This window comes from Trichechus manatus, unplaced genomic scaffold, assembly GCF_000243295.1.
Source record: "Trichechus manatus latirostris isolate Lorelei unplaced genomic scaffold, TriManLat1.0 scaffold00011, whole genome shotgun sequence".
In the NCBI taxonomy this organism is placed as follows: domain Eukaryota; kingdom Metazoa; phylum Chordata; class Mammalia; order Sirenia; family Trichechidae; genus Trichechus; species Trichechus manatus.
Genome location: NW_004443947.1, coordinates 9,464,340 through 9,486,842, shown reverse-complemented (window position 1 = coordinate 9,486,842; position 22,503 = coordinate 9,464,340). Strand labels below are relative to the sequence as shown.

At 49.1% G+C, this 22,503-nt stretch overlaps 1 protein-coding gene across 2 annotated transcripts in view; it reads left to right on the top strand.

The window, feature by feature from the left end:
* KCNIP1 (potassium voltage-gated channel interacting protein 1) overlaps positions 1 to 22,503 on the top strand; it is a 532,042-nt gene that overhangs the window by 187,037 nt on the left and 322,502 nt on the right. Inside the window, exon 1 of one of the 2 annotated variants that reach the window (XM_004371209.1) lies at positions 11,821 to 12,104. The exons of the other annotated variant lie outside the window; for it this stretch is intronic. Coding sequence (XP_004371266.1) covers positions 12,044 to 12,104 — 61 coding nt within the window. The 5' untranslated portion in view covers positions 11,821 to 12,043. Of the gene's footprint in view, positions 1 to 11,820; positions 12,105 to 22,503 lie in introns of those variants that run through there. 2 annotated transcript variants of the gene reach the window in all.

The following is a 22,503-nucleotide window of genomic DNA, read 5'->3' as shown; positions in this document are numbered from 1 at the left end:
GTGATGCATCGTCGCCCCGCCCACTGGGACACTGCATTCAGAGTGAAAGCGACTGTGGCAGTGAAATATACTTTGAAGCTGGTTAAAGAGGAGGTCCCTGAATGAAGTCCTGTATTAAGAGCAGTGTTTGGCTGACAAATTCCGATTCATCTTTCAAGACCCAGCTCACGCCTCTTCTCTTTTGAAAAGTTTTGTCTGATCCTTCCATCGCCCCTCTTTCTCTCAGGCTGAATTAGATCTCTGTTCTCTGAGCTGCACTGGCCCCTGTGCTGAAGTTCTGCCACAGGTCTTATCACCATCTTAGTGCCCTATTGCTGTCACAGAAATGCTACAAGTTGGTGGCTTTAAAGAACAGAAATTTATTTTCTCCCAGTTCAGGAGGCTAGAAGTCCAAATTCAGGGCACCAGCTATACGCAAAGGCTCTCTCTCCGCAAAGGCTCTCTCTCCGTCGGCTCTGGGGGAAAATCCTTGTTTCAGCTTCTGTAGCCACGGCATTCCTTCCTTGGAGATCTTCATGTAGCATCTGTCTCCCCCCACCCCCTTTGTGCCTCCTTGTCTCTGTGTCTATGCTGCTCCTTTTAACTCAGAAGTGATTTAGATTTAGGACGCGCCCTACACTGATATGGCCTCCTTAATGCAACAAAAGGAGCTCTGGTGGCACAGTAGTTAAGTGATACAGCTGCTAATCCAAAGGTCAGCAGTTCGAATCCACCAGCAGCTCCTCGGAAACCCGTGGGGCAGTTCTACTCTGTCCTATAGGGTGGCTATGGGTCAGAATTGACTCAAGGGCAATGGTTTTTTTTTTTTTTGGTTTTTAACGTTAACAAAGAAAACCCCATTCCCAAACGGGATTACATCCACAAAAATACGGGTTAGGATTCCAATACGTAGTCTAGGGGGACACAATTCAATCCAGAACAAGCCCTGTCCTCAAGTAGTTTATACGTCACTCCTTCCCTCCAGGACTGAGAGCTTCCTGAGGGCGAGGGCCATGCCCACTTCTCCTCTGCTTCCCAGGCGCCATCACAGGACAGGTGGGGCAGAGCAGGTGCTCAGTGGATACTGGATGATCTGTTGGAGGGATGGAGGGATTGATTGGGAGCTCATACATCACAGAAGGCAGATACTGGGGACTGGCTATGTAGGAACCAGGCAAGGACCCCTGGTCTGAGGTCTGCAGCCTTCCTCAGACTCCTCCAACTTGTTAGCCTTGATTCCTCGCAAACTGCACCAAGTCCTCATTGCACACCAGGCACTCTGCTCATCTGCATAGCATCCTCCATCCAGAACAGCCCTGAGCTGTGGGCACGAATACTAATGCACCATGCAAATACCAGCCCAGAGAAAGCAAGCCCTGGACTGTCAATTAGCTCACCCCAGCACTAGCTAGTTTGCCCAACCCCCTCGCAACTGCGGGCCAGTCCAGCTCAGGAAGGGACAGCAGAAACAAATCGTCTTGGAGAGCCACTGTTGGCAGGCACTGTCTTATGGCATTCCGGTAAGGGAGCCTCCGGGGAGGGTGAGTGGAGGAGTGGGCCAGCCTGGCCTGTCAGGAAGGGGGCTCCCAGGGCACTCCCGGGATGAAGGACCATGTCCCAAACACCCCATCTGTACCCCAGCACCTGCATGCATGCATCCTTTAAGCCAAGACAAAGGTTCTTCGCAGCCAGTCATCCTGGGAGGGAGGAGGAGTGGAAGGCTCCCCATCACCCACCTCTTCTTCCTGATGCTGCTATATATTTCTTCCCACCTTTTGCCTTTCCTTCCCTGATCCTCCCCCATTTCTTTCTTTAGTGGTTAATAAGATGGGCTGTGAAGACCCACAGAACTGGGTTCAAATCCTGACTCTACAATTCACTCTAGCTTTGTGGCCTTGGGCAGATTACATCACCTCTCTGAACCTCAGTTTGCTCATCTGCAAAATGGGCCGTAAAAAGAGAAGTTTCAACCGTTGAGTCATTGTAAGAACATTTTATGAGTAAATAAGAATTTTAGGCAACTTACTCTGGTGTGCCAGAAATGTCACTTTTCTTATTTTTTAAATTTCCAGACTTAATTTCTCTTCCAAGCCCCCATTCCTCTTGGTGGCAGAAATGAAGTCTCAGTCAACTCAGGACTCCCCCATCCCCAGCGTTGCCTGGACATTCTCTGGGGGGCTTATGAAATGTCAAGATGTGGGTGGGCTTGACATCTGGTGGGCAGTCTGCAGGCAGGCAGCCACCAAGATGATCCTGTTGTTGAGCATTCTGTGGTCATTGGGCCATACTGGTCACAGCTGGGTCCTCCTAGCCTGCACCCAAAGTTTGCTGGCTCTCTGGGTCCTTCTGGGCTAACTTCCAGGCCCCTCTTGGGTATAGGGGAAAGATTCTTTTAGAAAAGAATAGTCAGGATCTCCCTGCCTAGAAAAGACACACAGGCTTTGCAACGCTCCTACCACATACAGGGCTTGGTGGGACTGGGGGAGGGGGGACTCTGTGGTTTATCCACTCTCTCAGGCTCTACCTGGGAAAGGGACACATGTCTTACCTCCCGGATTCCACCAAAGTCTAGGATTTCAGTGCTGAGCAGATCACCATGCCCTCAGGCTCTGTCTGTGGTGGGTCAGGAACAGACTCCCGCCCTACTGTCTGAGGACTTGGGAGACAAGGGGCTGGAACCGATCCCACGTTCTTCCAGGCTTTGTATCTTATGTAAGATCCTTTGTAAGTCAACATCTGAGAAGGTGACCCTATTGTTTCCATGTCATTCTCACCCCAGGCAGTGAACGCCACAAAATGCCTTAGAATTCAGGGCAGGGTATGTGGTGGCAGGAAGTAACAGAGAAGAAACCTCCAGGACATCTTATAGTGTTACATTGCCTTGTTCTGCAGGCCCTGTCCCAGAGCCAGCCCTCAGATTGATGGCAACCGTGACTCTTTCTGTGCCCCTTTCCTACCTCCCTCCCTACCCCGTATTGTTCCCCCTTCAGATTCCAATTATGCAGCAGCAGCAGAATGGGTGCTGGAAGCTGGGAGCCAGCGCTGACAGGTTCAGCGGGCCGTGCAGGCCAGGGGCATGCTCATCTCTGCAATTATTGCTAATCATTACGCGGCATGGTTGCCGCTCCCTCCTCCCTCCCTGCTCACTTCCTTGAGGGTCTTCAGACAGTGGAAGTCATGGAGGGAAAACAGACCCTGTGTGCAGCCCCCAGGCACTGAGGTTGTGGGTAGGAGCAGCACCTGCCACTCAGAGCATCCTGAACTCTGTGCCCCTCCCCTTTGCATCTGTCCCTGACTCCAAGAAGACACACCATACCTTTAGGCCCCAGTGGATTGCTGTCTCCCTAGAAGAAATAGCACTGGAAGGAGTAAGTTGTAACAACAGCAGGAGGACCAGAGGCTCTGGAGTCAGACCTCCTGGGGTCAAATCCAGCTCCACTGCTTGCTGGTAACTTTGGGCGGGTCACTTAACCTCTTTCTGCCTTGATTGCCTCACATATAAAATGGGGGATAATCATAGTACCTATCCTATGGGGCTATGGAAAAGAATGGACTGAGACCAGGCATGTGGCTGGCACGTAGGAAGAATTCAGAAAGCAATGGCTTCCATTGTTACTGTAATTATTATATAACCTGAGGAGAATGAAGGAGGAGGTGAACTGACTCCCAGACATTCACCCAAGAAGATTCCAGATCTATATTTTGTATACATTTTTTAGAAAGACAAGAAATTCTGCACATAGTTCCTGTCTCCATTGCCCCAGCATTTCAGCTTGACCTGTCCACTCTGAAACACACAGCTATAGCCCAGAAAAGTAATAGCTCAGGGCCACCCCTGCCCTACCTCAGCCTTGCTCTGCCCCTGATTCTCACCTCTGCTCCCTCCAACCCCTATCCCTTTTTCTGCCCGGCTAGTCTCTGGGTGGTGCAAACAGTTAAAGCACTCAGCTGCTAACCAAAAGATTGGCGGTTCCATTTTACCCAGAGGTGCCTCAGAAGAAAGACCTGGTGATCTACTTCTAAAAAATCAGCCCCAGAAAGCCCTATGGAGAACAGTTCTACCCTGATACACATGGGGTCACTGTGAGTCGGAATCAACTCAGTGGCAACTGGTTTGTTTGTTTTTTTTTCCTGGCCCTACCTTTCCCCTAACCTTTGTTCTCCTAACCTGACCTAGGCCCCTGACCTTACTGAGTCCCAACTTTTGTTTCTCCCCAGGATTTTGGAAAGGGCTGGCCAAACTGGCCATAGTCAGGGGTGGGTTTCCTCATGTACAGAGCTACAGAAGCAGTTCTGGCAGTTTCTCTGTGAAGCCTGGGGTATCAATAGTGAGTTTTTAATCTGCCTTTTGCCCCTTAGACTATAAACACCCCAAGCCAGTGATCGGAAACCTCAGTAATCCCGGATACCAGCTCAGGGTGTGATAAACGGAAGGCACTGGCTAAATGCACTCCCTAAATTATGAGTCAATGAATGACTGAATGAAGATTACTAGTGACGATAATGATGATGGGCACATTTCACCGAGACTTGCAATGTGGCAGGTACTACACTAAAGCACTCACAGGCTTCTCATGTAATCCTCAAACAGCTCTGAGAAATAGGCATGGTGGTTATCCCCATTTTGCAGATGTAGAAACTGAGGCTCAGAGAAGTTAAGGCCACACAGCTAAAATATGAATGGATCAAATCCTTTACTCTAACCTGCTCTCCTTAGGATAGAGTTTCTTAACCAGCTATCCACAGATGGGCTTCAGGGGGGAGAGTTTTGAACTCATAAAATTTTATGCAAATTGGGAGTATGTGAGCTTACATGCATGATTATTTGGGAGAAGAGAGTCCACAGGTTTCATCTGATAGTTAAAGATTTGTTTTGAACATATTTGAATCCATCCATCTATCCACCCTTCCTCCTTTCATCCATACACCCATCTAGCCCCAGGGTCCACTCATTCAATATTCATGGTGTACCCAGCTGGGGCCTGGCACAGTGCTGGCACCCATCACTCTTCTGGCCCCCACGACACACAGCATTAGTTCCAATAAGGAGTGCTGAGATGCTCTGGGAGGTCCGCCCTCAGCCCCCGCCCCCCACTTTCATTCCTCCAGGAGCTGCGTAGCTCAGAAGGGCTTTGCCACCAGAGTCTTCTGCGTGGGAGGCCGCACTCTGTCTGAACTTGTCTCAGCCACTGCTAGAGCTTGTTCCCACGCTGAAGAATGAAGCGGGGACCCTTGGGGCAGTGCAGCCACCAGGACATGAAGGACAGAGCCCGTGTCCTGGCTCCTGCTTTGTCTCTCCCCTGCAGCCCACATCTGGGGTATGGTTAACCTGGACAGAGGCCATGTGTAAGGAGGAGGCTTGGAGTGGGTTCCCAACACCAAGTCCTTTACCAAAGGTTGTCCTTCATCCTGAGGAGATGGAGAAGAGGGTGCGTATGAAGGAGACAGGCAGGGTAAACCAAGGAATGGAGTTCACATTTGTCTGAGCTGGGACTGTGTACCAGCCAGTAACTTGCCCAACATCACAAAACAAAACCAGGATTTGAAGCCCCAGCTCTCTGACTCACAAGTTTTATAGACATCCCTGCCCTCTGAAGATCAATATGTACTTGTGACATCACTTCATAGTTTGCGGAAAGTTATTCTAGCCAGCTTCTCTGAACACCCTGCACCCCAAACACATCAGCTCCTGTTTCCTTCCCAGTCCGGCCATAGTTTATAGTTATGAGACGATTTGATTGTCTTCAGCCCTAGACTGTCAGCTTCCTGAGGACGGGGACTCTTGCCTCTTCTTGCTCATTATTGAGCCACTTGTTGAGAATAGAATAGTGCCTGGCAGACTATTGTTGTTAGCTGCTGTTGAGTTGGTCCCAACACATGGCAACCTATGCAAAATGGAAATGCTGCCTGGTCCTGTGCCATCCTCATGATTTGTTGTGAATTGGATCACTGTGATCCATGAGTTTTTTGTTAGCTGATTTTTGGACATAGATTGCCAGGCCTTTCTTCCTAGTCCTTCTTAGTCTGGAAGTTCTACTGAAACTTGTTCATAGCAACATCATAGCAACACACAAGCCTCCAATGACAGACTGATAGTGACTGTGCATGAGATGCATTGGCCAGGGATCGAACTCACAGCTCCTTTACAGAAGGTGAGAATTCTACCGCTGAACCACCACTGCCCTCGCCCATTTGTTGAATGAATAACTAAATGGACCCAAGAGCAAGTAACAACAAAAGACATTTGCAGGATGCTTTACAGAGTGACAATGCATGTTCCTTGTACTTTATCTCACCCAATCCTCACAGCAATCCCATGAAGTAAGTGGTCGTGTTCCGTGTTTCACAGGTGAGGAAGCTGAAGCCCAGGTGCACATTTAGCATGAGAGGAGGATACTTGAACCCGGGGCTAAATGATGACACCCTTCCCCTGTACTGAATTATCTCAATTGGAGTATTTGTGGAACACTTAAGATGTTCTGGGCCAGGCTGAGACTTGGGGCTGGGAGGGGGTATGCAAAGCAGAAGCTCAGCCTTTGCTTTCTAAAAGCTCATAGTCTATTTGAGGAGGCCAGACTTATGCATGCAGAACATTTGGGAAATGGTACAAGACAGCAGCAAGCAGAGTGCTGAATTGCACATAATCAGGTGCCAACTACATTCCCTTCCTTAACTAATCTGAGTCTTTTAATACCAGATGGGGACCCTGAGAATAGATTTCTGATAAAGCAGATGAAGAGCAAAGATGGAAGCTAAGAGGAAGGAGCTGTGGCTTACTCACTTTTATATCCCTCTAGCCAAGTACGATGTCTGGCCCACAGCAAGAGTAATAGTAGCGGCTCATCCTCAATAATGAGCCACACTATGTTCAAGGCATCCTACTAAGTGCCTTACACACATTGTCTCATCAAATCCTCGCAGCAACACTATGAGACAGGTACTTGTATAATCCACAAGAAGATGAAGGTAGGGTTCAGAGAAAGCACTCATCATGCCCAAAGTCACAGTTAATAAGTGGCAAAATTGGGATTGGAACCCAGTTCTAGAAGACCCCCAAATCCATGCTCTTAATCAGACACTGTGGTGCCTCTGTAGGTGGTGGGAACTCAGTGAACCTATATTGTCCAGAAGGATACGAGGAAACACAGCTGAGGGACCAGTGATAGGAAGGTAGGAGAGGAGGAAGGGAGGGAAGGAAGAAGGGATGGAGGAAGGAAGGAAGAGAGAAATTAAGAAATTGAAAGAGAAGGAGAGAAAAAAAAACATGGCTTGCATGTTACATAAACACAAACAAGCACATGCTCGCTTTAACAGAAGCCCCGCTGGTCTCTGACAGACTCACCCCTTCCTCCCTGGATGATCTCAGCGGGGTGCCATGAGGAGTCTTCCACAGATGCTCATGTCAGAGGGAAGTTCTTGCCTCCAGAGACTTCTGAGGCCGTGCCTTGGGCTAGGGGGTGGGTGAGGGAGGAGCGGAGCCGGAGATGGTGCCTGAGCTATTCACCTTCCAGAGTAGACAGAGTCACAGCCATAGAAGCCCAGATTGGATAAGGGCTGACAAGGTCCCCTTAGCAGGTACACCCTGTCAGGATAGCAGGACAAAGGGCCCCTGAAGTCAGAGTGACTGACCGTCCAGAGTCCAGAGGCACTCTCTCAGAGCACTCTCTCTCCCTCTCTTCCCACAGGGTTCTCTGCTCTCTGTTGCAAGTTCCCAAGAGGCAGCGAGGGAGTCTCTGTCATCCTTCTCTCTTGTACCTCACACTTACTGTTCATTCTGACTTACAGCATTCTTGGTGAGCATCTCATGAGCAATGTTGGGCTCTATCATATAAGTGTGATAGAGTTTGTATGTGTGTTTCTCTATTTGTCTGCAGATAATAGTTAACTCATAGGGTGTCATCAGGAATAAATGAGCCATTGTGCACGCAAATATCTGGTACATGGTAGACGCTCAATAAATACTTGTTGAATGAATGAACGAATCTTCACTTGGGAGACTGTTTCCATTAAAGGGCAAAGATAATCTGATAATCCTCAGTTTTTATTTACTAACTGGGTCACTGAGCAAAGAAATTAATGCATTTGTTCATTCACTCATTTATCATAGATTGACTAAACTCTTGCCGGAAACCAGGGGTTAAGCAAACCAGTTGCTGTTGAGTCAACCGCAACTCGTGGGGAACCCATGTGTGTCAGAAGTAGAACTGCACTACATAGGGTTTTCCATGCCTGATTTTTCAGAAGTAGATCACGAGGCCTTTCTTCCACTGCATCTCTAAATGGGCTTAAACCTCCAAACTTTCAGTTAGCAGCCGAGCGCATTAGCCATTTGCACTACCCAGGTGCATCTAGGAGTTTTAAGCAGTCATGGGTAAAGAGCTAAATCAGTAGTGGTCGCTACCCTTTAGAAACTCACAATTCAGAGAGAGACACAGACAAGGAAAGGGACAATGAGAACCAAGATAGTGAGTACTCTGATGAAAAGGGAAGATCAGGTGCCATGGGACCCTCCAGGGGGGCACCAACCGAGGCCAGGGAGGGGTTCCTGGAGGAGGTGGCACCTGAAGTCCATCTTTAAAGATAAGCATCAGGTCTCCAGATAAAGAAAGTGATGAGAGATATCCTAGGCAGAGGTTACAGCCCATGCAAAGGCCCGGAAGCACAGTCATAGGGGACTCTTTTGGGGAATAGTGAGGGGTTCTATGTGGCTGGCACTGTCAAGGGAGCACCAGGGTAAAAAGGAGAAAGGTTGATGGAGCCAGCCCACGAAAGGGTCTTCTGAGTTGAGCTCAGCAGTTTGGACTTTGCCTTGGTGACTTCACTTTATGCCCACTGCCCAGTGGCAGCCAGTCGTGAGTGCATCCAGAGGCACTTGGCTATTTCTGATCTGAGAAATGGAGCAATTCATCTAGATGCAGTTTGGTCAGAGGGTTATGCAGAGGAGAGAAGGCAAGAATGGCATTCCAGCTTTCTGTAAACTCTTAAGTGTTGTCCTGGTCACAGTTACTTGGGTAGCATGGCGATTAGAGAGCTCTGAGGGTGAAGTGGCTTGGGGCTCCTCCAGTGAAGTTCCCAAGAAGTTGGCAAAGACACTTAGGAGCTGCACCATCCTCTCCCCAGTAAAGATCCCTCTTGTGTTCCTTGAGTCCTGGACTCATTGGCTCTGAAAACCCCTATCCTAGTGGGTCCTCTCCTGACCTGGGCTCAAACCCCTGCCTACCTTGTTCCCCAGCAGTGAGGGCAGGAATGCGGTGAGGGCAGCCCCAACCGGCCTTGCTTCATCACGTTTGTTCTCAGGCCTCATGGACATAGACAAGCCCTTAGGTGGCAGGTAGGAGAGCTGAGACTTTGAAGCTGCTGGGCCCCAGAGCAGATCTCTCTAGCGCAACAGGATCCTCAGGAGGTGACAAAAGAGTCCTGGACTCTGCATTTTAATCCCACATCCTAGCAGAGTAATTTCAGGCAAATTTCTTATGCTTTCTAAGCCTCAATTTCACTCTGTGGTGATGATCTGCTTGACTCACCAGCTTGGTGGGTATCACGTGGCGTGATGTGGTCCTATAGCAATGGACCATGCAAATGAAAGGGGTGGATGTTACTAAGCACATCTTTGCTGTTGCACTAAATAGGACATGGGTTGGAATTTGAGAAAGCATTAAGTGCTGTATGGGTGAAGAAAATCTATTCTGTGTTTGGTCAAGTCATAGGCCACCTGCATCCCTGAAGGGGCAGCCAGTGGGCTGGAATGAGGGGAAGCAGCTCCTGAGGGGCCCTGTATCCTTGGACTCTGACTGCACACCTGTGCAGCTTTGCACCACTGTGAATATGGGAGACTGTGATGCTGTTTTGCATTGACTGTGTGTGCGTCTGTGTGTCGGTGTATTTGTGTGCCTATGTCTTGTGGGGGGTTGCACGGAGTGCACCTGTGGGTGTATTGTGGCCCTATGTGTCTGTATGTGTGTACACAGCAATGTCTGTGGGACTTCGTATGTGTGGGCTTGAGGGACCTGTGGCCATATGTTTGTGTGACTGTGTGTGTGCGTGCGTGTTTACAAGACCATATGTTGGGGGACTATGTGAACTGTAACCACAGCGTGGACCTGTGTGGTGGAAAGGCAGTGACTGGGTAAGGGTCCGGCAGCAGCTTGGGCAATGGACTGTCAGTGCTAATCAAAGAGGGTCTCAGTGGGAATGGAGGTGGCTCAGGTTTGGGTGAGGCGTAGCTCCTCGGCATTTCAGTACCACAAGGAGCTAGTCAGAGCACACAGGAGGGAGCTGAGACTTGGCCTTTCACAGGGGAAATCAGAGATGGGATTGGAGGCTCTGTGTGATATTGAGGGAACCTCTGTCCTGACCTAGAGTAAGAACTCACAGGTGGGAGACTGCCTTCAAAATTCAGCCATTCTCTTCTCAGACCTCACTTATCAACTGCCCCATAGCCAAAGCAGTTGCTGTTGAGTCAATTCCGACTCATGGCGCCCCCATGTGTGTCAGAGTGGAACTGTGCTCCGTAGGGTTTTCAGTGGCTGATTTTTCAGAAGTAAGTCACTAGGACTTTCTCCCAAAGAGCCTCTGAGTGGACTTGAACCTCCAACCTTTTGGTTAGCAGCTGAGTGTGTTAACCTTTGCACCACCCAGGGTCTCCTACCTGCTCCATAACTGATCGCTAACAAATTCGTGTGGAGGTAGGGGAGAAAGCGGAGAAAGATGAAGGAGGAAGAAAGGGAGGGAGGGATCAATAGAAGGAGGAAGGAAAGAAAGAAGGAAGGAAGGGAGGTAGGGATGGTGGAAGGAAAGAAAAAAGGAAGGAGAAAAAAGAGGAAGCAAGAACCCAGAGGGGTCCTGAGGGCTCCTTCCCCCTCCCCACTCCTTGTCACTGGAAAGTGGGCCCTGTTGTGGAGGGTCTTGCAGGCCCCTAGAGATCCCTAGAGACCCTGCAAAGCAGGAGGGCGCCCCCTCCCATTACAACTCAAAAAAAAAGAAAACCCATCCCCATCCAGCCACTCACAGCAACCCCACAGGACAGAGTAGAACTTCCCCACAGAGTTTCCAAGGAGCCGCTGGTGGATTCAAACTGCCAACCTTTTGGTTAGCAGCCATAGCACTTAACCACTACGCCACCAGGCTTTCCATTACAACCCAATGGGATATATTTCTTCATCCCTTCCTGGGCGGGGCCGACTTGTTCCCCACCCCATGAATTCAGACAGTGAGTGAAATAAGATTTCCCTAGAAGCAAATGAAATCACAATGCATCCCACACAGGGACACACACACACACACACACACCCACCATCTTCTCACTCAGAGGCAATCTACTCCCCCCCCCCCAGCCCCACCCATCGGCCAGGTGCCTAGCCCCGGGTCGTCTGCAGGGAATGCATCATCCCAGGTGCCGCGCACACATGTCCCCGGGCACGTGCGGGGGCAGGGGCGCGAGCAGCGGGGCCGTACCAGCCGCCCCTTGTGGAGCCCTGCCCCCGCCCTTCCCGCGGTTCCCCGGCGGCCCCTCTCCCTCCGCTCCCCCTTTCACCCCGAGCGCAGGCCGGCGGGCGCGCGGCGGCTCCCGCTCCAGCGAGTCCAAGGCGCTGTTCATTCATGATTGGTACTCTGCGCCCAGAGAGCCAGCGAGAGCGCCGGGAGCGGAGCTCAGCGGGCGGCAGGAGGGGCGGGCAGAGCGCGGCTCCCGCACCGCGCGGCGCCGGCTCCGGAGCCTCGGCCGGGCGAGCGCGCCGGCCCCGAATCTAGCGCTAGGCAGGCTTTCTAGGCAGGCTTTCGGGGCACAGTGCTCCAGCCGTTGCAAGGGAAGCGACCGGCCCCGTCCCTGCGCTGGGAGCGGTGGCCCTGTGAGTCAGTGCATGTGCGGGACTGAAGAGGAAAAGCAAGCCTCCGGCTCCCAGCCCCACGCTCGCTGAATACCAAGCTACGGGGGAGCTGCCTGCCGCCCTGGGCTTTTTTTTTTCTCTCTCTTCCAATTCGGAGTAGACAATCCACATTGATTTCTTTCTAAAGAAGGGGAGGGACAGGGCTCGGGGTCCCAATTCGCACACAAGTCTTCGCTGCCATGGGGGCCGTCATGGGCACCTTCTCGTCTCTGCAAACCAAACAAAGGCGACCCTCTAAAGGTAAGCCACCTCCTCTTTCCTTTTGTTCCTCTGACTGGGTTTGGGGGTGCTGGGTGCTGAGGTGCGGTGTCCCACCTGCCTCCCCTGGTCACCTCTGGTCTCCGTGAGGAGCTAGGCAGTTTCCTCAGACCAAACAGTAAGGACTTAATGAGAGGTTTGATGTGGACACCCATGGACCCCCAGAGGAGGGAGCTAGAGTGAGTGCTGGCCCCCGAGACCATGGACCCCTCTAGGGCACCAAGTGCCAGGACCCCCCTCCTGGAGAAATCTCCAGGAGCAAGGAGGAAGAGGCTAATTCACAGGTGGGGGAACTGGATTCCCAGGGTGGAAATATTGGAAAGCTCTTCCCTTTCCTATGTCGCCTGGCATTTTGCACTATGGGCACCCAGCGAGGGTGCTCACACACTCCCACACCTCCTCCCCAGAGGCAATGCCAGACGTAGACCTGGGAGTCCCAGCAGCGGGGAGACAATGCTCTGTCTGCCCATCCCAGTAAACCTCTGCAAGCCAAAAGGAGTCAGCTGCAGCCAGGGTCATAAAACTCCCAGGGCTCGGATATTGGAGGCTCAGGAAGTCATTAGGAGTGACGGCGTCACAGAAGAGTGCTGCTATGCTCTGGGAACCACGGGGAGTTGAAAGCATCATCAAAGTGTATCTGAGGGGTGAGCTTCCATCCAGGATTAAAAAGCATAATGTCCTGGAGCCACTCATTCCTGGATCCATAGCTGCCTTTCCCCAGCTGAGGTGTGCCGCATCTCACCAGTGGGAAAGTTGGCAAACGGGTCCATGTGAAGTTGGGTCAAACACGTGTTGGACCACTGGGGACTGTGAAGGCCTCCTAACCAGCAGTTAGAAAGTTGATGTTGTGAGAAAGACACTGAAAGCAGTCAGGAAAAGGAAGATGATGGTTTTGTTTTATTTCTAATGTTCAAATGCTATTGTGAGTGGTAGAGGCTTTTAAGTAACCTGACGCTTAAGCCTGCAAGTACTGCTATTGGAAGCCTGGTTCTGGTTACAGGTGAGGGTTATAGCCCCCACCCCTCATGCTGGCTAATGATTAGAACTGTATCAGGATAATGGTGGCGCCCAGGGTGCACAGTGAATCTGCTTAGAGCTTGGTTGATCTTGCCTGACTCATTAGGGAAGTCTGCACCTCAGAGCTAGCTCCCCATGAGTAACCTGTGTTCTGGGGTGCCAGGAAGAAGAACTCAGAATTCTAGCCCAAACCCCAGAGATGTCAGGCTGGCTGAGCACCAAGTGGGGAGATCTCTGGGTGAATATCTTAGCTGGTGAAGCTGGGTTGGCATTTACAGCCAACAACACAGGGAGAGGCTTCAGCCCCTGTGCCCAGCTGAGTTAGACCTGCTTTTAGCAGGGAAGGGGCTGCTTGCCGTTTGACTAGTCCTGGGCAGGACAGGTCTGCAAGCCTTGGGCCAGGACCTTGACGTTTAGAGCCTGGCCTCTCACAGATCCTTAGATACTGCTTGGCTGGGGATAATATTCAGCACTAAATCTAGGTCTCCACCCCGCTCTGTCTAGCATGAGATCCCAGAGGCCAGGGGACTGTGGGGGCAGGAAACTCAGGGGTTTCTTTTAAAATGTTTCCAGTCCCTGTTGCTCTCCTGGAACCACCTGGGAGGAAGCTAAGTGTCACAGAAAGAGCTGGAGCTCTGGAGCCCAGTGGAGTCTGGGAATGAATCCCAGCTCCACCCCTCCCTTTCTGTGTAATTTTAGGCAAGTCCCTTCACCTCTCTGAGCCTCAGTTTTCTTCTCCATAAACAGGATGAGAATACCACCCCCAGGAGGGAAGTTAGGTGTGCAGGAAGTGGAGGGGAGGGAGAACCCCATCTCATGCCCGGTGTCGTCTACAGCCCCCAGGAAGCCAGAGGAGGTTGTTATAAGGATGTTAGATCTTTAACATCCTTAAGGATGTTAGAAGGTTGTTACAAGGATGAAGGATAGGTGTGGAGCTCCTAGCTCAGGATTGGGCACAGAGAAAAGGCTCAGCAAGTATCACTGCCTATTATTCCTTTGGATCCCTGGTGGCATGGTGGTTAAGAGCTCGACAGTTCAAATCCGCCAGCCACTCCTTGGAAATCCTATGGGGAAGTTCTACTCTGTCCTACATTGCCACTGTGAGTCAGAGTCGATTCTGTGGGAACAGGTTTATTATTCCTTACACAAAACTCAGGTTACCCTGGGGGCTTTCCCGCAGGATACCCTGAGGCCAAAGCTCTTTGTTTTCCTCTCCAGGATTCTAGGAAAGAGAAGGAGGGGCAGCAGCATCCAGTGAGCTGTCATGCGTGCCAGGCACAGTGCTGGGTGCTTTGTCTGTGCTCCGCCATTTAACCCTCACAACAGTGCTCACTAGAGGCTCAGCACTTCCAGCCTGTTGGGTGGGTCCCCATGATGAGCTGCAGAAGCTCTGAGCAGCCAGTCCCTTCTGCAGAGAGCCTTTTGACACCAGCTTGAATGGTCCAGGGTCCAGCTGTATACATTCCCCAGACATCTGTCTCTGAAGCAGAGTCTTGTCTCACCGTCTTGCTTGGAGGAATGCTAATCAGCAAAGACCCTTCCTGCCAAGGGAGACCCAAAACCAAACCAAACTCATTGCCATCAAGTCACGTCCGACTCATAGCGACCCTGGCTTGGGAGACTAGTGGTCAGGGATACGTTCCTGGCCAGGTCACTTTCCCTCCCGTGGCCTCAGTTTCTCCTTTGTAAAGGAGAGCCACCTGGCTCTCCAATTCTGTGACTTTTTTTTTTCTTTCTTTTTTTTATTGTTGATACTCTTACCAAAGCTGCTCCTGTGATCTCTGAGACCTCAGGCTCAGGTCTAACTAGAACCAGTTAGAAGAGAGTGGTCAGGATTGTCAACTCAGACATCCATCTACCTGCTGGGTTCAAATCCAGGCTCTCCCACTTCCTAGCTATATGACTAAGCCTTGTTTCCCTCAACTATGAAACAGCAACAGGAACAGTTACCATCTTAAAAGAGCCCTTGTGTTGTGTGCATTTCAGGGATAATGCAAGTCAAATGCTTAGCACAGGCTCTGCTACGTAGTAAGTGGTCAGCAAATTTTCACTACTATTAGATTTATGGCTCTATTGTTGGGGGCTTCCAAATGCCTAGAGTAAAGCCATCCTGGAAGTAGCCAGTGCCTCTGCGAGGGCTGACAGCTCACTTCTGGAATCTTCTCCAGCCTTGTCTTGGTAACTAGGACCACAGATGCTGGTCCTGTTGCTGCAGCCCCCACTGGCCTGTGCTCTCTGGCTGATGCTGAAAACATCTTAGCCTGCTCAACTAATACCTTGAATGCTTCAAAAATACAAATTGCAAGCAAGTCTATGTTTTTTTAAATATGGGGGGAAATCTGCAATTAGTGCTGAGAGGGGAACACACTGAGCCCAGCCTGCGGGTTCAGGGATAGCTTCCTAAAGGCAGCAGAGACCTAAGTTAATTTTAGAGCTGTATTGCTGAATAAAAACATTCAGATTCATTTTCTGTCTTTCTCTCTGTTTGAGATCTTTGTTTTTAATTAAGAATTAGAAAAGCGCAGTTTGGGGATTCAACTTCTACTTCCCAGTCCCAGGTAGAATTTCTGGCTCCAACAGTTTTGCATGTGCTTAACATACCAAGGACACTGCTCTGGGCTTGAATGGATAAGTGAGAAGGTCTGAGGTGTGGGGGGACCAGAGGCAGACCATGCAGATGCAGCTGCTGGGCTTGTAGGATCAGGAGCATTTCGGGAGAACATCACTAGACCAAGGCCATCTTAAGGGAGACTCACCTATAAGCACTCATGGAAACTCCATGTGTTACAGGGTAGAACTGCTCCATAGGGTTTTCTTGGCTGTTATCTTTATGGAAGCAGTTTGCCAGACCTTTCTTCCATGGAGCTGCTGGGTGGGTTCGAGCTCCCAACCTTTAGGTTAGCAGCTAGTGGCAGACTGCAAGTCAGAAACAACTTGATGGCAACGGGCTTGGTTTTTTTGGGTTTTGCCTATAAGCAAATAGCCCCACACAGCAGGAGAGGCTGGATTACAAATTTTCCATGACTACATCAGAGCGAGCATTCAAACTTTTAAGATGGGCTGAGCTTAGGATATCCAGAAAGCTCATTGAGTCCATGAACAAACTAAATCCCACAGCTATTAGATGATCTTCCAGGGCCACGTGGCCACAAATTTGGGGCTGGTCCCCTGTCCTGGGTCAGTGAGCACTTCTGAGGACTTACAGAAGCAGAGCATTCCTGATGAGGCTGGGTTTTGGGTTTAGTGGTTCCGACAGCATGTTCAACCTAGAGGAATCCGGGAGATGAACAGGAGGCAGTGAGGCATGGGGAAGCAGTAACTCTGTGTCACACAGTCCTGGGCCTAAAGGGGCTGTGGCAAGTCATTTCACCTTGGAAACGCCAGCATCTTTCTCCTGCAGAGCAATTGGTGCATTCAAACCACCTACCTTTGGGTTAGCAGCCAAGTGCTTAACCATTGCGCCACCAGGGCTCCTTATTCCTTATCTGTAAAAGGGGAATAATAAGTTGTAGAGACATCTGCACCTTGGGTTGTACCTGTCTCTGCATCTTTATCCATCCTTTTAACTCTGCAATACCTTCCCCCCACCCCTACCTCCTTGTCTAATCCTTAAAATCTCGCCCACATTCCAAGACCTCACTCCACTGTTTCCAGATTTTGGAAGCCTTCTCCAAGCTCCAGAGAGAAGTGACTTCTCCCATCTGAATCCTTAAATTATTTTAAGGGGTATATCCTTATGACTCCCAAGTCACACTTGGAATGAGGCAATCAATGGAGGTGTTAATCCTCCCATAGCTCCCCCCATAGGCTTCTTGAGACAGGGACCTTGTCCAATTCATTCTTCACAGTCCCCACCTCAGTTCCTTGCACATAGTAGGTACTCAATAATTTTTTTCCTGGAGGAAATTATTAATAATGGAATGGTTGGCTGCTCCTGGTTATTTCTTAGAATTGTGGATCCTGCAGGAAAAGTTAGCTTCCGGCTGGAATTTCAGTTACCAGCCCTCTGCCTGGAATGAATTCTGTTATTTGGTCTACTGGCTTTGAATTGCCTTTGTTAACAAAATCTACTGAATCTGTTTACCATTTAGCAGGAAAGTTCTGCGAAGTGTTTTCGAACTCCGCAAACAAATAAACAAAACCCAACCTGTCTTTGTTGTTAAGTCGATTCCCACTCATGGTGACCCCCATGTATCACAGAGTAGAACTGAGCTCCATAACAACAGTAACAAATCTTTATGGAAGCAGATCACCAGGCTTTTCTTACGCAGTGCTGTGGGGTGGATTCGAATGGGGTGGGTTAGTAGCTGGAGCAAACTGTTTGCAACAGCCAGGAACTCCTAGCCCCCTGCTATTCACTACACCCAGTGCCAGCCACAATTCTGGTCCTTGAATACCAGAAGCAGCTCAATGAAGCTAAAGATGTCCAGAAAGAAGGCAAATGGAAAAGACTAGAAGATGGAGAGCTGTTAGGCCTGGTCCCTTCCAGGAACAAAGACTTGGACCTCTTTGTACACCTGGAGGGCTTTGCTCAATAAATATTTGTGATTGAGCAAGTGAGCCAGTGAGTGCATACGTTAGCAGATGAGTGAAAGAATGAATGAAGGAATGAATGAGGAAGCAAATGAATTACCAAAGGACTGACAGAAGGAATGACTGAATAAATGAATGATTGAATAAATAAGTACCGTAAAGTGTCCATAAGCTAATGAATAAGTGACGAAGCCCTAGCAAGGCTATAATAAAAGTCTATCTTTTCACGAAGAACATTGATCACCATGCTCCCCAAATCCTGGAATTATAGAACTAAGCCACCCCGCTTTGAAATGTGGAAGGAATCAGTTGAAAGACACTTTAAAAGGAAGCTCTACTATAGATAATTTATAGTAAACTTATACCAAGTGCTTCCTATAAAGCTTAAAATTGTAAGTTTAGTCAGGAAGGGTCCTGGAAATTTTGGGGGTACCAGTAGGGGTGTAGTATCTTTGGGAAGACAGAAAAGTATCTCTAAGCTTTCACTCTTCTATTCATTTGCTTATAAAATGGCTACATCAAAGGAGAGAGACCCTGCTGTCCTATGAGGCAACCCTTAGGGGGCGTCCTAATTCTGGGAGATGAAGCTGGGAACCTCCCTATATTTCAAGTTGATCTTTACCTTGTATGGGTGAGATCAAAAACCTGTATATTTGTCTGCCCATTTATTTGCTCACTTAGCCAATCCCATAAGTGTCCTTTAACCTTGCTGCCCTGATGTCATTGGCCAGGATCCACTCCTGCTTCCCTACTCTTCTATTCACCTGGTAAACTCCTACACATCCTTCAAGACCTTGTTCAATGTCACCCCTCAGGGAAGCCCTCCTAGGCTCCTGAGGGCCAAACACATCTCTCCTGCATTTATTCCCCCACAGCTGTTGCTGCTTCCCCTTGCAACAACCCTGAACACACTATGCAATTGTGATTATGAGTTTGCACATTTATCCCTCTGACTAGCTTTCAGGGACTGCATCTTATTCCAGGGCTTCTGTCAGGCCCAACACCCGGTCCGGGCTTGATGTACTCAGCTGCGTGGAGGAAAGGACGGATGGGCCCGTGTGTGCAGGCTCCAAGAAGTGCGGGAATGCAGCAGTGCAGATGAGAAATCCAGGTCTGCTCCTGAGGAGCAGCTCTGCGAAGTTCTGCATAATGGCACTGGAGCTGAAGTTCCCATCCATCAGGCAGGGAGGGAACAGTATTTAGAAGAGGATGAGAGAGACAGAGAGACTAATCTACAAGGGTCCTAGGGCCTTCAGAGAAACTTGGCTCTTGTTTAAATGCTTCACCTACCTCCTACCTCCAAGAAGGATTTGGGATAGGTCACCTTCAGGGTGTGGCTGTAGGCACCTGAGATTTCACTGTCTTCTCATCACCCAGCCACAGGACTCGTAGTTTGGATTGTTGCTGTTAGCTGCTGTCCGGTCAGTTCGGACTTATGGCAACCCCACGTGTGCAGAGTAGAACTGCTCCGTAGTATTTTCAAGACTGTAACCTCTTGGAAATGGATCACCAGGCCTGTCTTCTGAGGCACCTCTGGGTGGGTTCAAACCATCAACCTTTCAGCTAGTAGGCGAGCCCTTCACTGTTTGTGCCACCCAGGGACTCCAGTACTTTGAGATGATTCTTCTTTTTTTTTAGCCCAAGTAGGTTTATTATAAGAAAAAAACAGGGTCATCTCATAGAACTCAAGGGCAAGAAGTTCAGTTTGGGTTGATTCTTGTTATTCCAACTCAAACTGAAAGCTTCATCAGCGTAATGGGGGAAGTGGGAACCACATCTGACAAATCAGGGAGCTATGAATAGGATTGAATAATGATTAGGGCCACTGAGAAAGCAGACTTGGGTTCAAACCCTGACTCTACCACTTCTTAGCTTAACCTCTCAGAGCCTCGGTTTCTTCCTCTGTAAAATGAGGACAATGATAGTGTCTCCCTTTATAAGGCTGCAGGAGGGCTCAAGGAGGCTGTGAGCACAGAGCCTCATATAAAGTGAGATGACTTTTAGCAAATTTGGCATGATGCTTGCTTTGCTGGCTTGTATCCGATCTCAGGGCAGGCCTCTTCCCCGTCTGTCATTCAGTCTGTGCAATGACTGTGCTGCCCTTGTGATCTCTCTGTCCCTTTGAGCTGTGGCCACCGATTCCATTCTTTGGGACCTGGAACCACCACATCCTTGCCCCTGGAAACGCTGAGCAGTTTTTCTGGTGACTTCTCTGGGAGGTTGTTGATTTTAGACAGTGAAAGAAATTCCTGACAGTGAGATATGAAAATGTGAATCATCTGCCGGGGTTAGTAATCATAATAGCTAACGTTGACTTAGCACCCTCTCTGTGCCAGGCACCTTGCTTGGCCCTTCTTGGGTGTTATTTTATTAATCTTCAGCCAGCCCTGGAGGTCAGACCCTATTACAGTTCCCTTTTGCAGATGAGGAAACCGAGGCTCTGAGAAGAGACATGACTTGCTCAGGATTGCAGAGCATGTAGATAGCAGAACCTGGTTCTAGCTGATTTTAACCACCATGCAAATCTCCTCCCCTCTCAGCTTCCCTTTGGAATTCTGCGGTGTCCGAGTGGAAGAACAGCTGAAATGGACTGTGCCGATATTGGGGAAAAGGCATTTGGGGATAGACTGTGCACCTCATTAGCCATAACCAAACGACCAAGCCATCTGTAGACCCTGAGCAAATGCTTTTAGTCCCAGCTCAAACCACTCCTGGATCTGTTTCCATTTAATCTGACACTTGCAAAAGCCTGAATATGAAATGATTGGGGGCAGAAGGCCAATTAGCAAATTCATTAATAGGATTAAACATCTCTCCTTTGCTCTAATCATTTAAGGGAACTAAATTCTTCTCCCTTTGTTGCAGCCATCATTGCCTGTCAGTGAAGGATCGAGCATTTAAATATCTCCAAGCACATTAGGATTTCTAACCTTCTGACTCAGGGCCCGGAGTCAGTCAGTGTGTTCACATGGTCCTGAGGGACAGGGAGGGGGTCAGTCAGTTTATGAGTGGTTATCTTTGCAAAGTAAACAAACGCAAGAATGTGCTAGTGCGTTTGCCTTGCTGCTCTCTCATTAACTTCCTTTTGGTTCTTAGCTACAATGTTAGCCTAAATACGTAAAGCCGTGACTACATGTAGGCGTGTGGGATGGTGGTGATGAGCACGCACTCTGGGTCAGACAGACCTGCATTCAGGTCCTGGCTCTGCTACGTATTAGCAGGTGACCTCAGACAGGCCGCCTGACTCTCTGAGCCTTCCTTTCTACATCTAGAAAGTCATAATACTAAGAGTGATTTGCTCAAAGGTCATTATGAGGATTAAATGTGACAATGTATGTAAGATCCAGTGGTCAGCACATAGCAAGAATGCAGTAAAGGCACCTTATTACCTGGAGCCATTCTACTCCAAGGGCAGAGCTCAGACCAGCAGCCTCGGCCTCACCTGGGAACGTGTTAGAAATGCAGTCTCACGCCCCACCTCAGAACTACTCAGTCAGAATCTGCAGTTTAATAACATTGCCCAGGTGATTTGTATGCCTACTGAAGTATGAGAAGTACTCACCTAAATATTGGCCTAGAGCACAGATTATAATTATGTATGTGTGTGTGTGCATGTATATGCATATATATATATATAATATTATCCATATAATATACTGTTGTTGCTGTTGTTAGCTGGCGTTGAGTCAGCCCTGAAGCACAATGGAATGACATGCTGCCTGGTCCTGTGCCATCCCTGTGATCACTTGTGAATCTGACTGTTGTGATCCATAGGGTTTTCACTGGCTAATTTTTGGAAGTAGATCACCAGGCCTTTCTTCCTAGTCTGTCTTAGTCTGGACGTTCCTCTGAAACCTGTTTAGCATTATAACAACATGCAGGCATCCACTGACAGACAAGTGGTGGCTGCACATGAGGTGCATTGTCCAGGAATGAACCCGAGTCTCCCGCATAGAAGGCCAGAGTTCTACCCCTGAACCACCACTGCCCTCAAATACAATATGTAATATAAATGATATACATCAATCATATTGTATAATATCAGGCTGGAAGGGACCTTTGAAGCCTCTGGTTCAAACCTCATTTCACAGTTAAAAAAACTGAATTCAGAGAAGGTGAGTGGTTCACCCACAGTCACACAGTTGGTGTGTCAGACCCTAGACCTGGACCTGAGGTTTCCCTGGCTCTGCGGGTCTCCATATGAATTGCTGTGAAATCAGATTTTCCCAAACTGGCATTTCTGCAATTGAACTTTCCTCTTTTTTAAAATAAAACACAAGTACAGGACTATGAATACCCATTACATTTTAATTTACTGCTTTTAAATGTATTCCAAGGAGCTCTGGTGGCACAGTAGTTAAGATCTCGACTGCTAACCAAAAGGTCGGCGGTTCAAACCCACCAGCTATTCCATAGGGGAAAGATGTTGCAGTCTGCTTCTGTGAAGATTTACAGCCTTGGAAACCCTATGGGGCAATTCTAGTCTGTCCTATAGGGTGGCTATGAGTGGGAATTGACTTGATGGCAATGGGTGGGTTTAAATGTATTTCAGCCACGTGAGGTCCTAAATCTTGATTTACCTGCCATCACCTTAGCTATACCTCCAAGTTCTATGCTACCTGAAGAGATGGTGAGAAGGCATTCTGGGTCTCCCTCTAAGTTGCTTTTAAGAACATAGGTCAGGGCAGAGCAATGTGGACAGAAAACCTCCCTCCACAAGGGACAGCCATTTATACGCTCAGGATTTCATTGATAGGCTCGGAATTACAGAAGAGTCTGCCAGCCTGGTTCACGTGCAAAGCCTTTATGGGGGGTTGGGAGCCAGAAGGTT